Source organism: Acyrthosiphon pisum, chromosome A1 (genome assembly GCF_005508785.2).
Source record: "Acyrthosiphon pisum isolate AL4f chromosome A1, pea_aphid_22Mar2018_4r6ur, whole genome shotgun sequence".
In the NCBI taxonomy this organism is placed as follows: domain Eukaryota; kingdom Metazoa; phylum Arthropoda; class Insecta; order Hemiptera; family Aphididae; genus Acyrthosiphon; species Acyrthosiphon pisum.
Genome location: NC_042494.1, coordinates 113,798,188 through 113,819,201, shown reverse-complemented (window position 1 = coordinate 113,819,201; position 21,014 = coordinate 113,798,188). Strand labels below are relative to the sequence as shown.

Sequence of the window (21,014 nt, the reverse complement as noted above, 5' to 3'; positions counted from 1 at the left end):
ATTTTGTTGTAATTAAAAAACGAGTGACTGTAGAAACTTGAAAATTTCACTGAATGTTTATATTAGCATTTTATATATACGATAAAATTTTTAAAATAATTTGACTCTTTTTGAGCTGTTTACGGACATTGTAAGTTTTCAATTTTTTTAGTTTTTTTTTTCTATAAATATCAATAAAGTTTTATCTGTTGGGCCAAAAAGTGTATAAATTTAATACAAAGCTCCTGATATATTGTTACAATATCAGTTGAAAGAAATTAAAAATACATAGGTACAATTTTTTTTTATAAGCATTTAAAGATCAAATTTTGACAAAATTTATCAAATTTTAATTTGAAAAATTATTTTGTAGTTAAAAATTTATAAAATGTTCAATTTTTGTATCTAAGAATTGAAAATTTAAAACAAGATTCCACGTAAGTAATTAATTCTGTTACCAAAAAATCTAAAAAATACATTTACGCAGTTTATTTTTATAGTCATTTTAAGTACAAATTTGGACGAAATTACATATTAAAAACCTAGGATAACTATTTTAGTTATTTTGTTGTGATTGTATAATATTATTCGTGGGTACTTGAAACTTCTAAAGTATACTATTATATATCTATGATAGTACCACGGTTTTTTGTTGATGTATATCGCGTTATAAGTACCTAATAGATCTTATGATATGATTAATTTGGAATTTATTATATGTACCTATTATAGGTCAATTTTTTTTAAATACTATAGACTATAATATAATATTATGTCTTATACCTAGACTGACATACCGTCTCTGCTAAGAATCGATTTTCTTATACAATGATATTATATCATTGAATTCAAATTTAATACCATCCATTATACAGTGACCCACTTGTAACCTACTGTACAGCTGAGCGACATCCACTTACCCACCTTTTTTATATTTAAGCTATATTAGTTACACTGTTTTTAACTGGAATATTATTTTTTGATTTTTGTTCAAAGTGTATTTTATTTTAAATAAATGTCGTGTATGTCTGGACGGTATGCTTCGTAGATCGGAAACCGTAGGGTGGGGATGGTGGAATGGAAATGATATTAAATCCCGACAGACGGGCTCTTTGTGGTTTTACGTAGAGAGGTATCATGCGTGTCAGTCATACTCATACCAGTTGTTTGATTTTGTTTTTCACGTGGTCACTTCTCACAGTGGTGTATAAGTATGGAATTTACTAGAATTGTCATCGAATTTATTATATTAACAAACACAGGTAAAATTTTATATTTAAAAACTTATGTTAGTTATTTTTAGGAAAAACTACTAGTTTGATTTCTGATTGCCATTGCATTAAGTTTTGATTAAGTCAGTCAGCCAGTTAAATTGACTTATTGAGTATTAAAATATAATCATTTTGAACAGTAAATAAAAAAAATGGTAGCACGGTTTTAAGAAAGATTATAGAAAATAAAAGTTTGTAGTCACTGTTAAACAAATTAAAAAATATTACTTAAATCTTATAAACATATTATCTTATACAATTTTAGTTGATTTAACATCGTTATATCATCGTTAAGTTTAATAAATAATTATTATTAACTATATTAGTTACTAAATATTAATTTGAGAGGGGTTTATGAATCAAATTATCAAAGTTTACTTTAATAATGGAAAGTTTAGTAGTATGTTTAACAATTGCTTAATAATATAAATAGGTATTCTCTTTTTTTTGTAAATAATCTTCAGTTTTTACATTTTTAGGCAAATTCAATCAACTAATATGCACATGATAAATGTTTACATACACGTGTTATTGATAGAAAACAATATATTAAATGACACAATATTATTATTAAGGTATTAATTGAGGAATCCTCGTACTATTATTATCCTATATCTATTTTGTTTTAGATATTGTGTGTAATGTGAATATTTATTGCATAGTATTAGAATTTTAATAATTTCTTGGAGGATAAAAAAGACTTTAACGTTTATATTAATTGACGAGACAAGGTTACGTGCTTATAAACAATGTTAGACAGCATTAAAAGCAGTAGCATAACATAAAAATACAGGTATTCAAATAAATAATGAAAATTGTAAAAGTGTTTTGGAAACACGTAGTAAAAATTAATTAATATATATATAAAAAAAAATAATATACATACCAATAATCAGTAGTTGAATTAAGTAATTAATAACGTGGTCCATCGTAGCACCCACGAATACACCCACACGTCAGCTAAAAGGTTAGGTAATGATATTATATTATACATTAAAGAAATAATTCTAATTTTGTGAAGTGTATGATTTTTATATTCTTCGTTCAACGTTGAAATTGTGAATCCGTACAACATCCTATTGCATTACACTCTGCCGCGCGTATAGCTATTAAATGGCATGCGAAAGGAGTATACAGTTGTTCAGTTTCGAATTATTGATATAATGATATTACACCAACACGTCATGCACATTACACAGATTTAAATTCTAAATAAAAAATGGATAATATTATTTTTAGTTCTGAGAAAACGTAAAATAAGTGATTTAATTAATAATGTAACCCATAATGTTGGACTTTGTCTGCATTATAGGCATTAGCTTGTTTTTGTTGTTTAATCGTACAAATTATATGGTACCAAAACGGTAAGTGAGATCACATTTTTATAAGGTATGAAATATGTGCTATTTTATATAATTTCTTAAAATTAGACGGTGGGTACCTACTGAATTCGTCTACATTGTGTTGAGTAGGTAATGATGACCCAACAGGCGTACAGACATTTAACTATGGAGAGGGAAATCAGGGTATTCAACTAATTTTATAATTCAAAATATGTATTAAAATTTAAAATTATGTTATACCTAATAGTTTAATAATATTTAAAAAAAATAAAGGCTTTGTTCTATATTATGGGATGTAGACTATTTAATTTTATTAATATATAGTTATAATTAATTATAACTATATATTAATAAAAGTCTTAAATGTTTTTAATTAATAGGTCGTAGGCGGTGATATCACATTTGAAATGTTTCCATATTATTATGTCATTTAAATCATATCACCTTAATACCTTATCGTAATATCATATTATTATAATTTATAATATAATATATTGATGTTTATAAATTATAAAAATAATATATACGGAGATGGAAAGTTCTTGACAACGTAAGGGGGAGGGGGACTACAATGACGGAACTCGAGATAAATATATATAGGTATATATTATAAACATGATAATATTTTACTATCCGTTACGCACATCTGTTATTATTACCATTATTTTGTTTTATCCATTAACTATCATTTAAAATATCGTATAATGTTTCATGAGTATTTAATAAATCCAATGGTACTAAATAATAAATACATGCGACTATGCCTATTTACACAGCTTATGTACCTAAATATTTATATTTTTACACTATTCAACAGTTTTTGTCATTAAAAAGACATACAAATATTGAAATATATAATATAAAAATATTGTAATAATAGTCAGACATGTGGGGTGAGTGCAGTAGTCCTGTAAAATTACTCCGGCGATATTACATTATTGCATTTATTATAGCTGCAGATATTGCGTAGGTGTATAGCTTGTTTGATTTTTTTAAAAAACTTAATGTTGTAGTCATTACGTTTATTTCTTCCGAATCGTTGGATTGCGAACCCCGACCACGACCAGATAACGGGCAAGCGATTTTCACGGCATCCAAAAATTGGAGAAGGGCTGTGGAGGTGTATCAATGTGATGCTGGATACGTTCTGACAGGTCAAACAAAGCACACGTGTATCCAAGGAGAATGGTCCGGACATGTGCCTTCATGTACACGGCCTACTAGTTCCGGTAAGTGGATGTATTTTATTATTATTGTTTGTTATTACTATTACGCGTATCAATAAAACGTTAATATTATTAGATTATACTGATACAAAAATCAGCGGGGAACATATAAAAATATTTGTCAACATAATGTATATATAATAATATTATCCCATTTGAATAACAACCTTATACTTATACAATATTATCATACTTACCCTTTATTTATACGCTGCAGGTTACAATAACAATATTATCAGTTCGGCACAAGGTTGGTTTCCGTTCAGGTAGGTACTTACCTAATACCTATACTGCATTACTGCATAGTTATGAATCATAAGACATTATTTTATAACGTTGTAAATAAATAATAATTTTATTAGCTGTATTATTGTTTCTGTAATGTATTCATAAGTTTTGGATTAAATCATTATATTTGAACATTTTAGACGTATATTGAAACTAGACACAAACAGGAAAATTCAGGATAACGAAAAGCGGTTAAAAAATAAATCTGTAGATATTGAAACACCTGAAACACTTCAGCAGACATCAGGTAAAATTTGAATAATATAATTGTTATGAATAGTACAAATAATTTTTAATCTTGTCGATTTCATGTATTCATTTAATAGGACTTGGTACATTTCAACTTCCGAAACATATGATTAGAGACTCGGCTAAGGAATATTCAGTAGGAGACTATGATTTGAGCTGTCTATTTAGAAAACGACACGGCAAAATTTTTTTGAGGGCACCTAAGTTACCATTTGCACATGTGGTGAAATATTCCAAGTAAGGATCATGATTTTTATGAGATTGAAATAATTTTATCTAAATACAGCAATTTATTGTACTTATAGGTTTATTATATATAATATATAAATATTTTGAATTCCAATATTTTAAATGTTTTTTATACAATTATTAATAATTGTATAGTTTAATTAAATGATTTGTCTATTTATAATCATTATTCGTTATCATTATTACGATACATTGTGTATATTAATATTTAATATTAGGTTAAAATTATTATAATCTACAAAATTGAAGTATGAGTAGGTATATTTTGTATTTATTTTTAGATTTTGAACAGAGCAATGAGTGTAATTTTTTTCTTAGTGTCGGTGTACATTATAAGTAGACGAATTAATGCTTCGATTTTCAACGACAGTATCTTTTCTAGTTGGTGCATTTGTGAGGTAAAATGGAAAAACGAGAATTTTTACGTTTTCAAAAAAATCGATTTTCTTTTTGGCGTAACTCAAAAACAAATAACCGTAGATACCTACTTAAAATTTTCATTAACTATTTATATTTGATTTTTCTATACATAATATAATTTTATAAATATTTCAAATCTTTTTTTAGCTATTAATAGATATTCAAAAAAAATATTTTTTTCTATGTACAGGTATTGATGAAAAATGTTTTTTTGTTGTAAAATAACTTCAATATCTATTACAAGATTTATCATACGGTGTTATAATAGCAGCTCATAAGATACATAGACAACATTTGTACATACATTTTTAAAGTTTAAACTTCAAAATAGTTCACAACATTTGCTCATTATTTTGTAGTAGACAATTTATAAAATGTTCAGTTTATATAGGTAGCTAAGGATTTAGAGTTTAAACAAGGTTTCTCATAAGTAAGCGATAGTGTAATCAAAAAATCTTTTTAAAAATGTATAGACATTTTAAGCTTTTTATTAGCAATTTGTTTTGTCTTGTCATGTACCTTATAAATATGTATACCTACCAAGTGTGATTGTCATAGTTGCGCTACACTCATAGGTTATAATCGTTATTAGTGCATTATTATTACAATAAAGATTGTGTTTTCATAGGAATAAAAATACTGTAGATCCAAAAAACAAATATTTAGAAGCGATTTACCATTGTATCAAAGGGCATGTGTTCGAAAACCCTTCACATACCAAGCTTTATTGCAGTAATGGACATTGGGTTGGTGTAAAACCACTATGTGTTCCAAAAACGACACCGATGACTGTAAGTACCTACTATATTATTATTATATTATTATAATAGTGGAATAACAACTAAAATTATATTTAATTATGATGACCTAATAGATGTACCAAATGGAATGTTATATTAAGTGTCCACCGGACAAGAATGTAAGTTTAGCTGAAGGTGAAAAATTTATAAATTTCGAAGTGGAACAACCAAACACGAATTACGATTGGAACAGGTGTTGTATGCTACATATTATATGATATTATAATATTTAAATACTCGATTGTATAGAAATTGCTTCATGTAAAGTTCAGTTAACTTCAAACTTAATACATGTAGGTACAATGTACATTATACAGGTTCGGTACATTGAGTTCCGGTTGGTCTAAAAATTCATCGAAAACTTTGGTACCAGGTTTGTATATAATCACCTACACGGTTCGAGATGATGAAGACATGGATATTGCATCATGTAGGACTACTGTACGAGTGACGGGTAAAATAATATAACTATACTTAACTAGAAAATTAGTAATATATAATTTATCTATGTTTGTACAATCGTTTTGTTGTTGCAGATGACGAAGTTCCGTCTGTACAAGATTGTCCATTGTATTTGGAGGTAATAGAGGACTTTTCGAAAAAGAACACTGTTCCTGTATCATGGCCGGAACCTCGGTTCTTGGATAACATAGGCGTAACACAAGTGGCAAAAACGATGGTGTGTGCATACTATGATAACCTCGAGTCTTATTATTTTTATTGACGCGTTTTAATTGGTTTAGGAACCGGGTCAGCTTATGGGCCCAGGACTGTATAATGTATTGTACATGGCTATGGATGCATCAAAAAATGAGGCTACATGTAATTTCACTATTGAAGTTAAAGGTATCAATGTAAACACACACATGTAATATAATATATTATACCAGGTGATTAATTTAACGTGGAACACTCATTATTCAAAAAGTATTAATGTTTTTGAAAGTATTTTTTTTTTAGTAGTTTATGAGTTAGGAATAATAAGTATTTAAAGTATAGTTAAGCGGTGAGTAATGGACCAACATTTGGCGAGGTACCACTTCACTCGGTTCATCTATACTTTAAATCCTTATACTTTTAAGCTACTTGTCCTAAATTCGATTTTTATGTATCGAAATACTTAGAAAAATATTTTGCTTTTTAATATGAAATTAAAATTGTACGTTGTTATTCAAAAAAGTAAAAACTTAAAAAATATTGAAATATAGGTTAGTATATATACTTTTTAAAGTTGTTCTTTAACGAAGAAATCATGCAAAAACTTTTTTAAGAAACATTTATAGTGTTTGAAATAATGAGTGTTCAGTTATAAAAGAATCACCCGATTTATTATACTTAGTATATTAAAAAAAAAAATTAATATAAATATATTATTTAAATGAATATGTTTTGTTTAGATCGAGCAGTAATTGAAATTGAAAACGGTAAACCAAAAGAAACGTTAAATAGAGTCATTCAAAAGAGCGATGAATAAAAAATAATATGTTTAACTATTATCATTGATTATAAATACTATTTATATTATAATCAATGCTATTATTAATTTTTACCATAACCATTATTTGTTTGTTAAAGTAAGAGGTTGTTTGATGAGATGAATATTTTTATACTAATAAATAAATATTTTATTTTATATTTTAACACATAAAAAAGTTTAATTTTTAGTATAGTAGTTTCAATTCTATTTGAACTTTGAAACATGGAATATTTTTTCAATTGGTATTTGAGCTTTCTTAACTATGGCCATTAGCTTTTTGTGGTGGAGGGGGTTGCGGTTTGTTGTGTAACACATGTGCCAACCACCGAGCAACACCAGGCTCCAGTTTTATATTTATTGAAGTGGATAACTACAATGTTATATAGATTTCTTAACATTATTTTATATTTTCTTAGATATATACTGTATCTGTATAAACTCTAATGTTAGGTATACCAAGTGACAGCTATATAAGCCTAAATTGACTTTAACTTCCCTTTTCAGATTTAGTTTTTTAAAATCGATTTGTTCATTTATTGTCTTTGTAAGTATTATAGAGCAATAATCAATGAAATTGATTTGATATATTCAGGTTTTCAAACGTACAGAGAAAATTAAATAAAACATTTATTCAATAATATTTTATACATAAAATAATATGTTAAATAAGCATGACCTATACTCAATTTTTTGACGTTTTGATGGTTTAAATGATTGAATATAGTGTTTTTACGTATTTTATGTTAATAATATAACTAAATATATTGCTGATTAAATAACGGGTTAAATATAAAATACATATCATAAATATTGTGACAAACGTAATTATATATATATTATTATTTTAATGGTAATTATTAGTCGCTGAGTTGTAAGGCTAGTGCGTGTATACTATTATATAGTGTATACAGTATACGTCATGTGTATTAAAAACATTTGTAAAATATCAAAAGCATAAAAAAAATTAACAAATTATGGTGTAAAAAATGATAATAATAATAATAATAACAATATGGGACCAATGGGTTATATAATAATTAATAACAATAGCCAACAGACAACAACAACAACTGCAACAACAACAACAGCACTCTGACTAGTAAATTAATATTGGTGAGTTTTAGATAATTATCGTGCGTATGCTGCTATAACAGTGTAGTATTAATCTTGAATGTGGCTATATTATAGCACCGTACAACATCTATAATAATATAGCGTAATTCATAATGTAGGCATTAGGCACTCTACGTCACGCATTTATATGAGCCGTACGTGTTGAGACACGTCAAACCGCGTTCGGAGCAAATGTGCGGGGACTGTTGCAGCTCTGGGTCCGAACACTCGTCCACGTCCACGCACGTTTTCCAGCTGTCGTCCAACTGCAATCCATCCGGACACACGCAGAACGCGGATCCCACCGTGTTGATGCACTGGTGCGAACACCCAGCCGTGCCGTCCCGACACTCGTCCACGTCGTCGCAAGTGTGCCGGTCGTTGGCCAACCGTGTGCCTGGTATGCCGTGACACGAACACTTGTAACCGCCCCAGGTGTTGGTGCACGCGCCTTGGCATGGCCCATGCCCGTTGCGTAACAAGCATTCATCAATGTCTGAAACCCATGTCAGGCAAAATATATGAGTACTTATAGGCACTTTTCAGTTGTACGCATTCGAGGGTGCGTGAGATGTATGGGACGCAAAAAAATCGGAAACTGATCCGGTATTATATTATTATGTAATCTAAATAGGTACCACGAATTAAGATACCTATACAGGATACGGAGCGATACCTCGCTATCAATGTTAATTTGAAGTTACATGTTCTCAATTTCAAATTAGATTACTAGCGCTTTCACAGTTTTCTATTGGTCAGTCACAGTAGATATAATATGTATATTATATCCATCCTAATTCATGAATAGTACAAAAACTATCTACCGTTGATTACCCATCGGCCATCGCTTTGGGCTATGAGTCAAATTTGACTCAAATTTGAAGAAGCTTTTATCATTAACTGATAAGGTTTTGTTTAATCATTCCGTATCCTGTATATATCTTAATCCACGGTAGACACTATATTACCATAGTCTACATATAATTATATTTACGGGGTTCGTCGGTTTGCTAAGTTCTTCCACGAAAAATATCAGGTAAACGGTTACTATTACAACTTCTTACAGGGAAAACAATCTCCTGTAAGTATGATTTTACACGATCAAAAAATAAAAATACAGCCATATGCCTCATAAGTAAATTCTACATGAAGATAATCTTAAATGCATTACTTTTGTCTTTCTGTATTCTACTACTGTACAAGTGTAAACATAATACCATATGACATTTTAACATATTAATCTTAACTATACCTATTAACTATCTATACTTATATTTATTACCTATAATTATACGGACATTATATTTTGTTAAATCGTTAACTGTTAATTTAGTACTTGTTGATTGTTGAAAATTAGATAAAATACGTTTTTATGGAACGAGATAACAAACAAATTTCAAACAAACCAACTAAATTTCTGTTGTCGGTCTTGAGTCTGATTAAATAAGAGGGAAGACAATTTGTTTTAGTATCGAAATGCGGGTCATTTTTGTGTAGAATTATGTTTTTAGACGTAAGCAGGGGCGGATCTAGAAATATGAAATGGGGGGGGGGGCTATAAATTGTATTACACAAAGACAAAATATATAATTTTAGTACGTATGTATATTAATTATAATATATTTTAAAATAATAAAAAAGAAAATAATAAGTTAATTAGCTGGTATATCTTCATCATACATTAATACGTCACGTAAGGAATAACATATTTTGATTTTTCTATTCGTGTAGGTTATGTATGTCTGTATGGGTAATTTGTATCTGTTATATCTTGTGTGGGAACTTAGACGAGAAATACATCCACCCTTACGTGCACGGTACGTTATCCTGGTCAACTTTCGTGGTTTAAACTCATACAGTGTTCGGTGAACTACTTTTAAAAGTTGACCAAGTCAACAACTCGTTATAAAATAAAAAAAAAATAGAATATTACTCCTTTGTTCATATTTATTAAACGCTTTACGTTAGGTACCTACGTTAGTAAAAATTATGATGTGAGATATAGGTACTACATTTTCAAGAAATTCTGAATCGAACTTTTGAAAATATTTCAAAAACATTGATGATATTTTTACAATAGTCAAAAAATTATTAATAATTACCTAATAAAATAATGATTACCTACTGTACAAGTAATTGTGTCCAAACTAATACAATTAACCACGGTATAGCAACGTACCTACTACGTAGGCATATGCCATGTAGTATAAATATATATACGTTTTTATAATATCTGAATAGTAATAAAATAATATAGTACACTGTCACCAAATGTATTATAATTTTTCCATAAGGTTATCACACCTATAGTAACTCGATTTAAAATTGAAAATGTAGAGTTGACTGTCGTTAGTCTCTAATTCACGATCCAAATCTCAAAACCTGACTCCTGTACAACCACAAACTACGTATCTATGTAACTACGTATGTCCTGTGACTATCCTGTGTTCTGTCATTGTCAACCTGAGTAAAATCACTCGGTGAAAAATAAACGACGAGTTAGTATTTTGTAAACCATTACAACGTATGTATATAAAATTAAATTATATGTAAAATATTACCACAGAATAGAATATTACTTAAAAGAAATATTATATATAATACGCGTTTTCGAACGACTCTTTGTCGTCGAGGCGAACATCAAGAGATCGCGTATAAGTGCGTGGTAAATGGTAATCAATATATATAGGTATATATAGGCATATACATAGATAAATAAAGTGCGCGCGTGGGACGTTCATAATTTATACATGTTGTATGATACATCATATACATATTGTTATGTTATATATGTACATAAAATTACCACAGAATAGTATGCACAATGCACCATACGGGATAGCTGCTATAACAAGTGTCGGTTGCAAGTCTGATGTAATTATATAATATCTGTATTGATTTAAGCACCCGAAGATATCGCGTCAATCGATAATTTATCTGGTTTATTTAGATTTTCATACAAAATTGTATTTAATATCTATTCTATAGATATAGGTGTACTTAATTAAAGTGTTTATTTTAAAATAGTTTCTAAATCTAAATCTCGACCCGATATTTATATTTATCAGATACAATGTGTTATAACTTAAAATATATAGAATGTCGCTACGTTTGATTCGTAATACCCAACCATACATTCTATATATAATATGATAGCATGATACATACACTTCTACCCACCTCTCCAGCCTTTACTTTAAGACTTAGCTTACATGATCACTTAATGGAAATTAACAATTCAACTTTTAAAATATGTATATAATTGATAATAATAATAGGTACCTAAGTATAAATATAATATGTTTGATATCACTATACAGTCTGCTGATTTTTATTTTTAACTATCACGATGATGATAATAAAAATATATTTTATTTTATTTTAGATAAACCAAAAAATACCTAAAATTATAGTAAATGTGTGGATCTTAATTAATACACTAATTAGTTACAAAAATGTTTATTAGTATTAAATAATTACTGACATATACTGCATGATGAGACGGTTCTGTGTAGGTACCTACATATTAATTATTAGGTATATAAGGATTATACTATTATTGCCCATGTGGATATAATATATAATACTAGCTGATCCAGGGCACTTCGATCCCCGTTAAATGTACCAACTCTTTATGACTCAAACTTTCTTCAATTCGTTATTTAATATTCGGTGTATGGTGTTCAAAACTTATCTTAACTTTTCCGTTGCCAGGAATAAAAATTCTGATTCGCGGCAGTATAATATTCTCAGGTAGGCAATCTACCTGCGATATATTGCGAACCCCGTGCTGTTTGTACGTAAGTGTATGATTTAACACTAAAGCATCAAAGACCAAAGTTATGCAAAGTTTATCGTTTTTACTTAATTCCACCTACGGCGAATTAATATAATCAATTAATGCAAAATCCTAACCCAACCGTACTAAAATCTGATGAATAAAAAAAAACAAATTTAACACTTTTTAAATTAGCCTAACTTTTATCCAGAGGTTTAATCTACACACAAACATTATTTTTTATATATATAAAAAGAAGAATGGGCTGAGAGAATAGTCAAACGACCAATGTTGGCCGAGTCTCCTTCAGTAGCGATGGCGTTACGCAAGTGGATGTACTCGTCTGATCGTAACTTCGACTGATTGAAACGAATGAGACTGAGAAGCTCCATTAATATTCAAATTAAATAAAAATAATAATAAATAAATATTATTCTCAACTCCTATAACCCATAGCAATCATTAATAAACAAAAATTTCTATCGTAAATCTCAAAATTCTTGTTTTAGCACCTACCGGGGGTGATCAATTCCTTTTTAAATTATTAGCCTATGATACTCACAAAGAACGTGGCTTTCCATTGGGGAAATAATTTTCTAAATCAGTTCAGTAGATACAGAGATTACTTTCGACAACGGTAACTAGCGACTCCTCTTTATATAATAGTATAGATTATATTATATAGTGTTTTCATATATTATTTTAAATTACCGTTTTAATTATTACCTAACACCTAATTAAAACAATATATTTAAATATAAAAGATTTGAAATTTAAAAAAATGTTGATCTTACACAAATAGATATAAGATCATCAATTAAAAACTTATGATGTAATTTTGTAAATTTTTTTAGAAATATGTATTAAATTGTCAATAATTGAATTCAAATAAAACTCCCCATCACAAGCTATGCTTATAGGGGAGTAGCAAATCTTTGTATTTTTTCTTATAAATATATTATCCTTTGTAGGTACATGTTTCTTTGATTTGCTTAATATACTATTATTATTATTTCATAATGTTCCTACGCACACCTTCATTAAAAATGTTTGTGGAGTTTTAAAATTCTTTTTAAAACGTTGAATACCTAATAGCTACATATTATTATATATTTATTTGTTTACCTTCGCATTTGGTGTCAGCTACCATAAAGCCGGGCGGACAATGACACCTGTACGATCCTGGAGTGTTGATGCAAAGTCCTTCACAACCTCCGTTATTTGTCAAGCATTCGTTTACATCTACACGAAACATTAAGACAATAAAGGTTAGTCAATATTATTACTACCATTCACCCGGTAGACTACGCATGAATGGAGCATAATCTTATTGTTTATTTATAAAATCCAACAAAATTAAATTAAATATACGTTTAATAAGTTATCTATACGAAATGAGTAAGGCGCAAAACAATGTTTGGGCCTCTGAATACGAAGAGCATGCGTGGTTTCATCAGAACGAGTGCAGTAAAAAAATGGAATTTAAAATGTAATTACATCAGGGACTGAAAAGCGTTTATTAAAGTGACTAATGAAGTCCTTGGCCGTGTTTGGGTAGATAATGGTCCACGGCCAAACCGATACTAAATTATTGATACGTCATACGTAATCTAGTAGTTACATGCATATTATGGTCTTGTAACATTTTGGTAAATATTAGTAATTATTTAGAACGTGGTTGATTTAGTATTTGAAATATAAATTTAAATTTTTATCACTAATCATTTTTTTATAAGTGTTAATAGTTGTTATTTATAATTTTATTATACGTATAACTAGATTGTACATAATAATTAATAATAATATATTATTATGAAATATCTCGACCATGAAATCATTCAGATTGTTAGATCAGTATTTTGTTTTAACGATTCTTACTATATGGACATGCCGTTTCAAAAACAAGTTATAACCGAATATATACATTTTTTTATTATATACGTTTGTACTTAGGTTAGGATTTACGAATAAATAAATAACACTTAGTCAATAAAGTTGATATATTGGATAACAATTTACCTAAGTAAAACGATTTTTAATTACTGTTAGTATGAAAATAAAATAATAATACGTAGGTACCTACGTATAATAAAGGTCGAATTTAACGGTTTATCACGAAATATAGGTACGCGTCAATATCATAATAATTATCATACCTCAAATCTAGCAAATCACCACGTATATTATAAAATATCTTATTGTTATTGCATATATTATTTTAGTATGATTGGCGTGACTCCGTTTCATATATCGGTGGTATTAAATTTTAATTTATATTGTAATAACTTTGATATTAATGGTATTACTGGTTGTATAGTTTGAAATGTTATCCACATGCTTGGTAATCATAAACGAGTCGAAAACTATTATAATATTGGTCAAATGTTTCTTTTTTAAACAATATAGCTAATATCAATATAACAATAGGTTATAATATTACATTTTATACTAACAATATAATTCCATTTTCGTTTAATTTAAATGCAAATGAAATTTTTGTAACTTTTACGTCTTATCCAATGGATGAGATGAAAAGTAAATTCTTTAATCGTACAAAGCAACATATAAATATAGTTTTTGTTAAACCAAAATTAATTAATGTGTTGAGAAAATAATTGAAATACTTATTTACTGAGTTTATTATGTATTGGAACTATCAATAAAATTGAAAATTATCTGTAATACGTTATACTTAATTCTGTATACTGACTACGTATTGTTTAAAATCATAATATCGTATAATTTATTTAACGAATGTAATCGTACCATAAGTATAATTTCTGGATGTATATTTCACCAAGGCTGGAACTAAAGAAGAATTTCTTAAAATTATATCAATCGGCGATACTCTGTAAAGTATTTCGGGTATTGATTCTTTTTTTATGATTTCGTTGTCTTCGGCATTGATCGAAAATTTATCACTGTTTTCGACTGTGGTATTTAATTTTTTACCAGGTCTTGACTTCTTTTTTTTTCTTTCATTTTTCCTGTTCTTTTTTTTATGTTTTTTTTCCTTTTGAATCTTCTTTTCAGATTTTTTTGATTGCTCTGATTTTAATCCTCTACCGTTCAACCAATCGTCATAGTTTTTCCACGGCCACCAAACATTGTTCTCAACTCTCTCAGTTTCCAAATGTGTATCAATTCCTTTCGAATGAACTTTTATTTCTTCTTTCGATAAAACTCTTGGACTGTTCCAACTACGAAAATATAATATAATAATTAAATTCAATATTACTTGAAGACAAATTTAATCAAACTAATAATATGGAAAAATTATAATTTAAAAAAAATGCCTTTGCATTCTTTTTTTTACATTTATTCATCAATCACGTATTATTATTAATTAGTAACAGCTAATAAATATATTAAACAATATTTACATATTGAAACAAAATTATGCTATGTAACTTACTCGAATAGTGTTCTTGACCGGTCTGAAATTTTTTCTTCATATTTCGTGTGATTCTGTAAATTATAGTCCAGACGATACTGTTGGCCACTGAGTTGTCTTGTCTGAAAATATGTAGTATCGTTGGTGACCGATGATACTGAAACAACAAAACGGACGTTAAGTCCATTACGATGATCGTTTTAAATTATTATGCGCGTGGTCTATTTGAGGATAATACAACGACTAATCATAGCAACAAGACAGCTGGAATATTATTATTCCGTTTGAAGAATGACATGAACATTATTTTTCCTTTATTTGAATAAAATAAGAAAATAAGCTAAAAAAAAAAACGTGGCTCTATTGTCAGGTAGTAATGCTCATTTGTCATCAGTCCTTTTGTTTAGTGGCCCTCGAGATTCAACGCCCATCGACTTTCGAGGCAAAAAAAAATAACACTTGGGTACTTATTTATTTAAAAATAAATAAATTTAATATACTATTGAAACAATAGAGAAAATGCTAATCATATTTGTACCTACATAATTGAGGAATAAAAAAGTCTGTGCGAGATGATGAAAAATAAATAAATATTAAATCCTTAATGTCCCACACTAATGTGAGAACTTCAAAAACCAGATTTTTAATAAAAAATTTGAATCCTACGCCAAGAACGGGACACTTTGGAAACTGAAATTGGAGGTAGAGGGAAAAACTTAGGAAGCGATTGTCGGATTATGGTAATCGGTGTCGTCAATTTGTTTGGTTTTAGCGCCTGCACAGTCATAAACTTATCTAATTTATTAACCGGTTTACATATTTAGGACATTACATCCAAATAGATCCCAGTAATGTCTTTTTCGTCTTTGTCGCTTGTCCATTGATATTGATATGAAATATGTATATACATACACACACGCTGGTACAAACACTTATATGCACGTGGATATTGCATATATATGTGTTTATTAAGAGCTATAATAATGTAATTGATTTATAAAATATCCATAACAATTGAATATTTTGAAACTATTCGGTTAACTTATGTTTAGTCGAAGCATATGTTTAGTCATTTCTTCTACTGTAGGAATTACAATAATAATGGAATTACAATATATTTATAATAACTAATACATAAATATTTTGAAACCACTTGAATAACTTCTGGTTAAGTGTTAATTTATAAGTAACTTTATAAATGTTAAAATTATAAAATTCAATGATATTATTATAGCCTATATAGGTATTGTTTTAGAAATGTATATCATTATGATTTACGAATTACAAATAATAATCATGAAGTACATTATTATCTATAGGTATTATAATTTATAAATGCAATAATGAGCTACTTTTAAAATAATGATTTGGTTATGATCTTAGATATACTTGTTTACATATATGTTGATAAATATCATCTGACTTCCTGCAATATAATAAGAATAAAATCGGCATAGTTTATCAATTTTAATACTGTTTTAGAATCTGAGCGGAGCGAGAAAGCTAGTGGTTTTTTATAAAATTTTACTCAACAAAATTGTTATTTATTTTAAAATTAAATTTTAGGTAGCTTGGTATAGTTATATGTAACGGTAAATGAAGAAAAAAAATGAAAATTTCTTAATTTACCGACAATGGTAAATCGTAAATGTACTCGTATATGAAAAACAAAATTATTCGATATTTATCGGTTAACAACGATTTTATCCATCAAATTGGAAAATATTGTGTATTTTAGAACTTCACGACTTTTTTGTTTCAATATTTACCATAAAGTGACTATAATATTGCTATCGCTAGATATCTTATGCGAAAACATATTTAGATACCTATCTATATAATTATTATATAGGCTTTTACGTTTGTATCTTATACAGTTATACACACCAAATGGCTTGCCGCTAGCGTACCACATTTTTATCTTAGTTATCTAAATATGTTTTTGCGCAAGACATTTAATACCTAGGTATTCAAGTAATATGTAGAAATAATAAATGGTGCTGTGGTATGTCATACTTCATATGAATTTTGCAATTCAAAATGTAACCGGGCCTTAACATTTCAAAATAATAAGATAATACAAATAACAAATAATAAATCTCTACAATTTTTTTATCGTCAATTCCCGATAATTAACATCAAAATATTCTCATCCAAATTAAAAATGGATATTTACATTATTCACCATTAAATTATGTAAATTATTATTTTTCGTCCTTTATCGTAACATATCACACATATAATAATATGTAGGTATATACTAATTGTACATTCGTACTCAGTACTCACAGTCCAATTTTTATTTGTGTTGTACAGTTTTTATATTTTATTATAATAACATTAAAATATTGAGTAAAACAAAGTGCTTTATACTGTATGTTAATTAATTGGAAAATCAGTATATTTCACGATGTAGAGCCAATCTTTAGTTGCAGTATTTTTTATGTATGACATGTAGATTTTGGTAAAATAGATATAATGATATGAGTCATATTATATTACATTAAAAATAGTTACCTAAAATATTCACACTATAATCTGAACCAGAGTTACTACATTTCAAATTAACTAACACTTTATAGGTACATTTGTTTACAGATACTATACAATTACTATGATTACTAAAATACATGTTTGAAATTTTTGAAATTTCATAAAATTGTAATCGTTTTTTTTTTTAAATTTTTTAATAACTAAATTACGTAGGTTATACATATGTAATTCTGATATTATAGATGTGTAATACGTATGTATATACATCCCTCCAGGCTCCAATTAAGAAAATGCAGAATCAAATATTATATTTTATTCATTACATATAAATAGCCTACTCGCATACTAAATTATATATTTGTTACGTAGTTTTTAAATGGGTCTATAGGTATATTTATTTAAAATAATTTTGAAATATTTTAAAGTGCCTTATTATGACATTTTTGAACTCTAATTATTATCAAATGTCTCTGCAATAATAATCATAATATAATATCCCCGGTGGATACAATAATAATTGTTTATTTACACTATATACTTAAATAGGTACATAGATTATATACGTACCTAGATGAATTTATATTTCTTCAATAGTATTATTTTAAATACCTATACTAAATGTCTCAATATCTATGACCTAATGTAGTTTTATGAAGACAACAATCAATTATTCAAAGAGTGAATGTTTTAATACTGCTGCGCGATATTATTTATGCAATAATAATCCATTTCATAAATCGTTTATCAGTATAAAAACACTTGTCTAACTGAAATAAAATAGTTTTGTGCCGTTTAAACGATACAATTTATATTTATTAGGTCTATGCATAGGATTAATAAAATAATAAAATATACATCCATCTCATCATTAAAAACAGTATAGTAGATTGATTATCGGATTAATAAAATATAAGAAAATCAATAATCTTCTATAATAAAACGAAAAGATTTATTTAACTGTCTACATTTTTTATCTGTACATAGATATAATTTATTAGTGTGAATTAACTATTACATTGTTAGGTAATACAATTGTATTTTGTTACTGATTTTTGCTTACCGTAAACATTTGAAGTAACTGTATAAATAATAAATATTTGGATAATATTATATTTGTAATTTATTAAACACATAATATTTTGGACGATGATTAATATTTTATTTTGGCATATGAACGGATCTTCACAAGTCCTTAAAAACTTTCTGTGACCAAGGGTGGAGGTATACTGATGCAATTGGAAGGTGTGCCATATGAGAATCTCATCTCAATCTTTCGTTTACTTCTAATATAATGTCCCCTCTAAGATGTACCTCGTTCCACGTTTGAATTTTACGACTATTTTAGATTTATATTTGTTTGTATTTGATTTTTGTTTTATTATTTTTGATACGACATTCAATCTTTATGTGTATTGTTTTCAATTTGAATACTTTAATAGTGTAGGTATTAGGTACTTACTTAATATAAGATTTAATATTATTTTTATTGTTGAAACGTTAAAGACAAAACGTTTTCATTTATCTACGGATCAACTTAAATTTATGTTTTAATGAAGTATAAAATATTTCTTTCATTTATCTACATTTTTATTGAGCTTAAGTATTATAGGAAGTATACATAAAATATACACAAGATAAAATCTGTGTACCTATAATATAAGAAAACAATATTTTTAATTTGATACTTATATTTTTTTCTTTACAACACACATAATGTTAAAATTAGTAAATTATCCTAATGTAATAACATATTATATATCTATTTATTTATATTAATTATACATATTTTTTTTCTATATTGTTGAATATTAATAATAACTAATAAGCGATTGTTATTTTTTATTGCATAACAGTAAATGTAAATTATAAGCAAATTTTCTAAAAATAACCTACATGATATAATTCAAAACAAAAATAAATCATACTTCATTGATTAATAGATTGATGAAAATTACGAGGTATTAAATAATTATCAAATTACGCATCAACGAATAACTAACAAGGATTTAATATTATCTATGTATAGTTAATTTAATTTAACATTCCGTAGACAATTATCTAATGTTATGTATACAAAGAATTTTGAGAATAGACGTTGTGTGTTATAGCCTACCTAATTGTTATAATAATATGTGTATTGGATATAATGTATATATTATATTTATTATTGAGTTTGGCCATTTTGATTCTAGGTCACTATTTGTACGGCCGAACATTGAAAGTGTGAAACTCGGACACTTTGTACTTACTGCAAATGATAGGTATACATAACGTATGTGTACAAATATAATAAAAAGTCTGGAGTTATGACCAATTATATTAAAATTCGTATTGAGTTTAAATGCCATTTGGTATGCCTATCTAATTTGGTATTATAATTATAATTATATAAATATATTATAGCACCAATTCTGTTTGGTTGTTAGGTACCAGCTAACCTGTCAATTAAAAAAGCTTTAATTATTTAGAATTGTTTATGTACTATTTATAAGTTTATAAAGGCATATTTAAATTACTTTTAAATATCAAATAAACAAAATAACGTTTAAATCTCATCAAACTTTATAACATTGTATATTATATCATGTATTTATAATTAGGTACATAATAATATATAAATACTTTAAGTATATAATACTATAATAGTACAAAGTATCCGCGTTGTGCATTTCAAACAATGGACTGGACCGTACCTACAGAGTAGCCGTTTATCGGCCATTTCGTATATTAAGTCTCAAGTCTCAACTGCATATTTTTTTATAATATAGGAATAAATATATTTTATTAAAACGTAGAAATATAATATATAGGTATAAATAAACCTGTTATAGCTTATAAAAACATTGTACCTACACATAGTATGAATTGTTAAAAAATAATAACATAATTTAAAAATACAGCATAACATATTACAATCAATTATGTTTAATCAAG

At 27.3% G+C, this 21,014-nt stretch overlaps 2 protein-coding genes across 4 annotated transcripts; one reads left to right on the top strand and one right to left on the bottom strand.

Moving 5' to 3' along the window:
- The first annotated feature begins 921 nt into the window (after window positions 1-921).
- On the top strand, window positions 922-7,352 carry LOC100568707 (sushi, von Willebrand factor type A, EGF and pentraxin domain-containing protein 1-like). Of its 3 annotated transcripts, none has more exons than XM_016807685.2 (11): window positions 922-1,241; window positions 3,607-3,822; window positions 4,037-4,085; window positions 4,248-4,354; window positions 4,434-4,593; window positions 5,654-5,816; window positions 5,900-6,018; window positions 6,143-6,279; window positions 6,362-6,504; window positions 6,569-6,715; window positions 7,223-7,309. In XM_016807685.2, the coding sequence occupies exons 1-10, from the start codon at window positions 1,193-1,195 to the stop codon at window positions 6,695-6,697; spliced, it is 1,272 nt and encodes a 423-aa protein (XP_016663174.1). In that variant the 5' UTR covers window positions 922-1,192; the 3' UTR covers window positions 6,698-6,715; window positions 7,223-7,309. The 3 variants fall into 3 exon arrangements, with proteins under 3 accessions (XP_016663174.1, XP_003247253.1, XP_016663173.1); XM_003247205.4 differs by having other exon boundaries at window positions 924-1,241; window positions 6,569-6,671; window positions 7,223-7,352; XM_016807684.2 differs by lacking the exon at window positions 922-1,241 and adding an exon at window positions 3,120-3,486 and having other exon boundaries at window positions 6,569-6,671; window positions 7,223-7,341.
- Window positions 7,353-7,915: 563 nt separating this feature from the next.
- Window positions 7,916-19,346, bottom strand: LOC100158776 (signal peptide, CUB and EGF-like domain-containing protein 1). The gene is made up of 5 exons (XM_001943451.5): window positions 19,141-19,346; window positions 15,609-15,744; window positions 14,960-15,393; window positions 13,319-13,435; window positions 7,916-8,911 (listed from the first exon to the last, which is right to left on the bottom strand). The coding sequence occupies exons 1-5, from the start codon at window positions 19,211-19,213 to the stop codon at window positions 8,547-8,549; spliced, it is 1,125 nt and encodes a 374-aa protein (XP_001943486.1). The 5' UTR covers window positions 19,214-19,346; the 3' UTR covers window positions 7,916-8,546.
- Window positions 19,347-21,014: the final 1,668 nt, after the last annotated feature.